The sequence below is a fragment of the Maylandia zebra genome, linkage group LG7 (assembly GCF_041146795.1).
Source record: "Maylandia zebra isolate NMK-2024a linkage group LG7, Mzebra_GT3a, whole genome shotgun sequence".
Lineage (NCBI taxonomy): Eukaryota > Metazoa > Chordata > Actinopteri > Cichliformes > Cichlidae > Maylandia > Maylandia zebra.
In genome coordinates this window covers 67,361,674-67,369,947 of record NC_135173.1, presented here as the reverse complement: position 1 = coordinate 67,369,947, position 8,274 = coordinate 67,361,674, and the positions used below count along the sequence as shown (strand labels likewise).

Sequence of the window (8,274 nt, the reverse complement as noted above, 5' to 3'; positions counted from 1 at the left end):
TTGAACCACCAATCATTCCCAACCCGTTGTAAGTGCTTGGTGATTAGCTGCTATTGCCCCGTCATGCTGGCCTAGAGACCGGTCCTTAACCCCTCGCCAACCGCCCATTGCTATGCCAACGTGTAGATTCTGCAAACAGCTGATGAATGGTTTCTGGAGAGTACTGGTAGCTATCAGTATAATATGTTTACATATTTTTAAAATCACCATCACATATATGTTACTGTTTTTATTTGTTATCAAACTGTATCAATGCAGTATATTGTGAAAAAAAACGTGTTAAGATAACTGATCGAGTCTGTTTGGAAAAGCATCACAAAGTCTCAACATGATTATTTCTAATATTTATTCATTCAAAGAGAAAGAACCATCACTGCTTTTCAATTTGTTCGTGTCTGCCTTTCCTCCACAAAACATCCAGACATTTTTATTTTTAGTCTATCAGCATCGAGGCTTCTCACCCTCTGTGCCGGTATTGTTGACAAAGAGGCTTTTGAGGAAGAGTAGCTGCAGGTACCCAGAGGTGACGATGAGGAGGCTGAGGGCCATCGACCACCAGGTGATGTACTTTGAGTTGGACTGCAGCAGGAAGTAGTCTACGCTCTTTCTCATCCGACTGAAGCCGTAGTGCCGGAACATGTGAAAGACGTAGGTCTCCACTTTGTGGGTCGTAGTCTGACACAGCAGAACAGACGCAGGTATAAAAATCTGTTTATTCACTTTTGATGTGTCAAACTCCAACAATCCCGCCTCTGCTACCAGTTACTGTTTTTAATTCATTTTGTGAAACACTTTGAACTTAAGTGTGAAGTTTAAATACATTTGACTTGTTTTGGCTCACCAACTGCTGTCAGTACTGCCACAGACACCACAACACTATAACAACTGTAACAGCAGGTAGCTATGTGTACCTCGATGACGCTCAGTGTGTTGTTCAGCTCTTTGCTGATCTCCTCCTTCTTCTTCTCCTCCTCCTCGCTCTTTGAGGGATCTTGGTAGGTGTCATAGTAAACACCAAAGCTGAGGGAAACCTGCATCGAGCCGAAACGGTTGTGGAAGTTGCTGAAGCACATCTGATAGAAACCTGGAAGTAGACAAGTCAAGATGTTTTTCTTTTTTTTTTCCATATAGCACAGTTAAAAGTAACACAGCAAACACAAAATGTTTTCCAGTTAAAGCAAACCTATTACGTATCGCAGAATCCTGTGAAAATTGAGTTTATCCTTAATGTTTCCATAGGAATTAAAATCAGTTGTATTTGATTGGTGTATCCAACGGCAGATGTGAGAACCTTTGCAAATGCAGACGTTTTTGCAGTTTGCTGGTCTGCAGCATTCAGTTGTGTGTTAACACAATGCTACAATCATCTCAGGAGTGGATGTTCCAGCAAATTCAACCTAAGACCATCCAAACGCTCAGAAAAACTGCAAAACCCCAAGAATTCTCATTCTCAGACTCTACAGGCCTCATGTTAAATGTTAAAGTTCATGAGAGTACAAATAGAAACAGACGGAACAAGTGTGACTTGTTTGGAAGGGTTACCAGGAGGAAGCCTCTTCTCTTTAACTGAACATTGCAGCAACGCTCAGGTTCCTTTGGACAGACAAAACCAAAGTGGACATGTTTGTCCATAAAGGAGAAAACGAAACACGTCAGACCAGCTGTCAGCACTGTGGTGGAGGGATGATGATCTGGGCTCCGTGCAGTGACTCAGTAAACCATGAACTCCTCTGTATACAAATGTATTCTAGAGTCAGATGTGAGGCCATCAGCCACAGGACGATGATACCAAGAAGAGTGCCAAACCTCCAAAAGAAAAAGAATCAAAGTGGTGCAATGCTCCAGCCAGTCCAGACCGCAGCCTGACGGAGAAGCTGTGGTGGGACCTTCAGAGAACGGTGCCGAAACCGACTGAAGAGTTGAGTCTCAATGATGAGACTAATAACATCTACAGAAGCGGTCCCCAACCCCCGGGCCTCGGACCGGTACCGGTCCGTGAGTCGTGTGGTACCGGGCCGCGAGAGTTGAGGCTCAGGTGTGAAATGTATGGTTTTCAGGGTTTTTATCGGTTTTCAGTGTTATTTTGTTATCGTTTTTATCGTTTACTCGGTTTTCCTGGGTCTTTCCACGTGTGTTATGAATAAATTTTCTTTTTTTCGGTACCGGTACTAGTTTTATTTTGTTGTATTTATCCGCGACACCTTAAAGGCCGGTCCGTGAAAATATTGTCGGGCATAAACCGGTCCGTGGCGCAAAAAAGGTTGGGGACCGCTGATCTACAGGGTGCACGCACGAGGCATTGACGATGACGTGACAATGAGCAGTGACAAATAAATAATGACAGGATGAGAAACAGGTGAAAACATGGCTGGAAGAAACTAAAGAAACAGGAAGTACACTCCACATAACGAGCACAGGACAAAAGACTATCATAATAAAACAGGAAACAGACACAGGAAAACTAAACACTAACAAAATGTCCAAACTTAAAACACTGGCACCACCCAGGCACCATTACAGAAAAACATGATGAAAATTAGAAGATTTTATTGAACATTTCTGTAAAACTCCTGCAGGGTGAGATGCAGTGGGACGACCTGTATCATGAGAATAAAAGATGAAATCTCAATGGAAATCTCAAATGCTAATCTACCAGCTAACGCTAACAAGGTGTTTTTGTGTTTTAATAATTATTTGGCTGCTCACCTTTAAAACATGTATCTCTCTGACTTTACATCCTCTACGAGAGTTTGTGTTGTATCAACATTTAATGTTAAAGTGAATATCTAGACATAATTTCCTACAATCTGTTCATCGCATTCAGCTGAAGTGAAATAACAGCATGGAAGAGCTATCCATCAGACAGACAGCTACCTGATTCTGCAGCCTCAAAGTTGATCTGGCCCTTCGCATCATCAACAGTAGACAGCAACAGATCACTCGGAGTGTTGACGGTGACAGACAGGTGTCTGTCATGGCCGACTCCCATCACCCACTGGACCTACAAAACCAATACAAAGTTAAAAACCATACAGAGCGTCCACACACTGCAGGAACGAGCAGCAGCAGCTCTGTCAGTGTAAAATATCCTGTTTGATGTTACCACTGTGAGCTCTTTTCAACAGATGGTACCGATGCTGGTGTCCATGCTAATCTGACATTTGTGGGAAAACAGACTACATGTCAGGTGGCGTCACTTAGCTTGACACAGAGTTTTCTTCTTACCATGAAGTTCAAGTAAAATCTCTCTCCACGGTGAGCAAAGTGCCAGAAACACTCCAACCCAGCAGCAGGAAGCACTATAGCAAAGTCGTACTGGTCAGAACCCCAGAACAGCTCCTGGTCTGTGACGTCGGGGCGGGCGTTTGTCTGGGGAACCCCATGAGCTGAGCCCCAAAATAAAAAGCCCAGAAAGAAGCAGGGAATCCAGCACAGCATGTCTAAAACATGGAAGGGTGAGAGTAGAGTCTGTGCTGCAGTTAGATCAAAAATGATTAACCAGCCCTGAAATGTTTCCTCCTCTGCTGGGAAAACTGGACGGGCTGCACAGATGGAAGCACTGCTGATAGAGAGGAAAACCCTGCAGGAGGGAAACTCTCCAGGTGATCCAAACAAATGAACCTTGAAACTTCCACAGACAGATCCCGACATCCTGTGGAGGTTTGGACCACCGGTTCAGTAATATTTGACCATGTGGTGGATGTACATTTAGATTATTCTCATGGCCGTCATTTCAACATTTACATGAATCCATTGATCCACTGGTGAACAGGAAACAGCAGACATATGCCAACAGGAGAGTGGGTGTAGTGCTGAGAAGATGGTCTGATTGATGTTTTACATGATAAAACTTGTTTCCATTCTAGACAAAGATCATAAAGAGAATACAAACAGTATTGTTTAAATGATGGTTTCATTTATAAAGCGAAAAACTTTCCCCAAACCTGCCCTGTGTGCAAAAGTAACTGCCCCCTAAACCTGATCACTGGTTGTTCCACCCTCTGCAGCAGGAAGTGATCAGTGCTGAGCAGTTAAACATAATTAACTATCAATGAAATCATGTATGAATTATGATTCTGTGATTAACATACACTTCATATCACTTCTCATTTTCAAAATCATGTCGTTTAGCTTTGAAATGTCTGCATTTGTGAATAAAACATTCTCTTAGTAACAACATTTATTTAGATCCAACCATGCAAAATATGATTTTTGCCATTTTTCAAGTGGTCTTAAAGCTTTAATCAGGACTGTATCTGATATCACTTCAGTTTAATGTGAAAAAGCTGCATCAGTGTTTTGCTGGGATGCATCTGCTCCTCTGGCTTTCCTGTTAGCAGTGAGTGCATCGATGTCACAGAGGTTTTAGTGCAGCATAAACTCCAGCACATATTTTTGTCACTCTGGAGCACATTTCAGGAAAATAACAAGAAGTAAATGAAGGAAAGCGACAGAAGCCGACAGGATAAGACGAGCGTCATATCTGAGACAATAACCAGGGCCGGACCGTTTCTGACAGCTGCATCATTTTTATTGTGCAACAACACGGCAGCAGAGGACGGTTTGATTTGGTCTTGGGAATAAATCACTACTGGAAATCACAGGACTCAGATCAACACACGTCTGCTGTCCAGAACCAGGACGACGTGCTGAGATCACGGTGGGCGACAAATGTTCATCAGCAGAACGATGAGACAGAAACACAGAAGAGCCGTTTGGAAAGGCAGGAGGTACAGTGCTAACAGGCTGCAAGAAATATAAATACAGACTCACGTCTGTCTCTATCAGTACTTATCATGCAAAAGATACGACACACATGTGTGCAAAGAAGTGTCCAGGTTCATCCTGACCATCAACCTTTCTGACTGAAGGGCATTTCTGCCAGCAGAACTTCAGATATAAGCAGTGACGTGAGATATAAGACAATAACACTATCAGTCATGGTCTGGCAGTCCCAGAGCACAAAGCTCAGCAGGACATAAACAGCGTGGAGTCATCAACATCATCAACAGAAGGCAGAAGAGCTTTGAATGTCCTTCAAGAAGTCTGGAGAAGTGTTCCTGCAGGTCCTCACAGAGACGCCAGAGAGCTGCTCAGAGAGTTCAGAGAGAGCTGAAGGATGAAGGTCAGACCATAATATTCCTCCAAAAGTGCCTTCATGGACCTGCAGCCGAAAATAGAAACCGATGCAAAGTGTTTATGCAGGTGAGAGAAGTTCACCTGAGGGCTCTTATTCAGCGTGCATGCCGAGCGCTGAGAGACGGAGGTTGTGCTGCAGGCAGACGTTTGGACGGCGACTCAGACTTCTCTTCTAGATGTCGTCAAATATTTGTCTACGAGATGACGACGAGACAGGTACCGTCCTCCTGAGTGCACAAAAACACACAAGTGAACACAGCAGCACACAAATCCACACGTCTGTGGACACGTCAGTGCCTGCAGACACTTTAGAAACGGCTGTGCTTCACTCCAACACTGAGGAAATGAACAAACTGACAGTTAACAATATGGAAAAATAAAAGGATCTCTCTGCTGCTGAAAAGTGTGAAATAGCTAAATGCCTTGGACACGTAGTGAAAACCTGAGATATTTCATGAAAACTTAATCGTGATCACCGCAACGTTAGGAGATCTGTGGCTGAGTCAGAGCACACACGGGTTCGTGCAGATAAAGGCACAACGAGGAAGGTTTCTGCAGGACAAATACATCCCATTAAGAGAGCAGCTGCTAAAAGGCCATTACAAAGCAGCAAACACATATTTGAAGCTGCTGGTGCCTCTGGAACCCCACCAACATCAAGGTGTAGGACATTTTGGACAATCGACAATCTTCTAACACAAAAACATACAAGTGTTCACTGAAGTAAACACACAGAGCAGTAGCAGATTTTTTTAAGTGTTTTATTTATTTTCATTTGCTGCTAACTGCCTTGTTTTCATTTGTAGTTTTTGTAGTAGGAAGAACTACAAAATCTACAAATAAACAAAGAGCAGTTAGCAAATGTAGTGCTCTCCACTATGTGAAGCCCTCACATGAATTTTTAGATTTTTCAGTTTAAGCCAATTAAATGAAATCCAAAAATTCAGCCCCAACAATCAAATGATCCCCTATGAGCAAGCACTCTGGCAACGGTGGAGAGGAAAAACTCCCTTTTAACAGGAAGAAACCTCTGGCAGAACCAGGCTCAGGGAGGGGCGGTCTTCTGCCATGACTGGTTGGGGGGTGAGGGGCAAAATTAAATCAAACATAAAGGAGAGCATAGCGTATTTATGACAGGTCGGTGGACTGTGGCTCGAGTTCAAAAGATGCTCGAATCCCGCCTGAGGTGGTATGGACACCTCACTCTTGTTCCCGTACCGCTGGGCGCTGAAGATTTTCCACAATTTGTCTGAGTTCTGCCATCTCTTGCCTGAGTTGTGTGTTTTCTCGACAGAGTCGTGTGTTTTTTTGAATGTGTGGTGTGACATCGTGACGGAGTTCTGTGTGTTCTTGTCTGAGTTCTATGTAGTTTTCACTGAGTTGTGCTTTTTCTAGCTCGAGTTGTGCGTTTTCTTGAACGAGTTGTGCGTTTTCTTGACCGAGTTGTGTGTTTTCTCGACCGAGTCGTGTGTTTTCTTGAATGTGTCGTGTGACATCGTGACTGAAGTCTATGCACATTTCATTGACTCGTGCGAGTTCTTCGGTGAGTCGTGCGTGTTCTTCCCAGAGCTGTGCGTTTTGATGACGGAGTTCGTCTAACGGAGCTGCTCTTGCCTGTGACATTTTTGTAAAGGTTTAAGGCTCAAGGGTGTCAAAGGGTAGCTGTGTCTCAAACAACTGTCTCTTTCTGCTGTAAACTGTTGAACGAGCTCCTATTTATAGACTCGGTGGGCGTGGCAGAGAATGCGATGTCGCTGTGACAAAACAATGATCCTTTGATCTTCTCAAAGGATCATTGTGATGTCGCCGTGACCTCACGATGATCGTTCGAGAAGATCAAAGGAGCGCTGTGGATCATTCTGCGCATGCTCAGATCAATGAACGGGAGAACTATTTGTAAATACTTTGCTAGCTAACAAAGGTGCTCTTAGCAACAGCTGGTGGTGGTTCGTCGCTATCAACCCTTAAACTCGTGAACTGGCTCTCTAGCTTTTCGATTGCTACTGTTGTCTATCACATATGTATTATTTGGAACCCAGCTTACCTGTAAAAACAGACACACAGCAGGTAACAGGAACTACTCGGTGCGCCAGCTCGGCACCACTAGGCTGTGTCCCAATTCAGGGTCTGCACGCTTGAAGTACGCGCACTACGCACGGTGCGTACTATAAGTATGAGAAGTGCGGAAGTGAGAGGCTTGTGAAATAGGACGGTCTTGCCTTCGTCGCGCTGTTCAGGTTGCCTAGCAACCATGATACTAACCGCGAGAAACGTGTCATACAGCTTTGTGTGACAGAAACGAAGGAGAACATGTTTTGTTCATTTGAGACCAAAGGACCGTAAAACATGATTGTTGGGCTTCATTCCTGTGCTGAACAGTCATTTAAGATTAGCTAGTAAATAACAATTAGCTGATGTTGGTCATGAGACTAAAGTCATCTCACTGTGGTAATGTAAATATAATATGGCCAATATTAAAGTTATAGTCAGATTATTATGATATATTACAGCAGTGAGCTTGAACAGTTGTTTATATGTCCTATCACCTTAAATCTTCACTCAAAGACGAGTATCTGTGAGTGTGTATACAGATGTGTTATATATAAGAGACAAATATTGTTCGTTTAATACGTTGGCATTATTACATTTGGCTCAATGCTTACATATGTGTATAAAGCAAATGTACGAGCTGTGAAAACTGTGTCTGATAGAATGAAGAGTAGACTGATATATGAAATATTCCTTTATTGGGTGAGAAAATCAGACCATGTCATAACTGCTGTAAGTCACACAGAATAGACATCAGAGCCTTAAACAGGCTGACGTCTGCTAAATGGGTCAAACTGGGCAGAAAGTCTACAAACACATAACATCCTTATAGAATATGATGTAACACTATAGATCAACTTAGCTCAGAATATATAAAGCATATAAACAGTTACAGCAATATGATGCAACAAACACAGCAGCTACTGATCCAAAATACTCAAAGCTTCATAGAACTGAAACCAACATTTATTTTAGCTCCATTCTGCTGCTGATACAGACTTTAGGTTTCTGAACATTAAACTTGTTGCTGCCTTTCATGGTGTGTAACTTGAAGGCCCTGAGTACTCTGAGTACTTTCTCCCACAC

General features: G+C 43.1%; 1 protein-coding gene across 2 annotated transcripts; it reads right to left on the bottom strand.

Moving 5' to 3' along the window:
• Positions 1-283: 283 nt before the first annotated feature.
• On the bottom strand, positions 284-7,353 carry tmed6 (transmembrane p24 trafficking protein 6). Of its 2 annotated transcripts, XM_076886957.1 has the most exons (5): positions 7,184-7,353; positions 5,221-5,366; positions 2,875-3,001; positions 912-1,084; positions 285-675 (listed from the first exon to the last, which is right to left on the bottom strand). In XM_076886957.1, the coding sequence occupies exons 3-5, from the start codon at positions 2,987-2,989 to the stop codon at positions 442-444; spliced, it is 522 nt and encodes a 173-aa protein (XP_076743072.1). In that variant the 5' UTR covers positions 2,990-3,001; positions 5,221-5,366; positions 7,184-7,353; the 3' UTR covers positions 285-441. The 2 variants fall into 2 exon arrangements, with proteins under 2 accessions (XP_004572712.2, XP_076743072.1); XM_004572655.5 differs by lacking the exons at positions 5,221-5,366; positions 7,184-7,353 and adding an exon at positions 3,226-3,669 and having other exon boundaries at positions 284-675.
• Between the last annotated feature and the right edge of the window lie 921 nt (positions 7,354-8,274).

Excerpts from the sequence above, each read along its gene's own strand:
- tmed6 (XM_004572655.5), bottom strand. The coding sequence starts at position 3,651 with ATGTCGGGATCTGTCTGTGGAAGTTTCAAGGTTCATTTGTTTGGATCA. Across the intron at positions 3,002-3,225 it reads GATTTTACTTGAACTTCATG|GTCCAGTGGGTGATGGGAGT; the intron begins GTAAGAAGAAAA and ends TTGGTTTTGTAG. Across the intron at positions 1,085-2,874 it reads CTTTGAGGCTGCAGAATCAG|GTTTCTATCAGATGTGCTTC; the intron begins GTAGCTGTCTGT and ends GTCTACTTCCAG.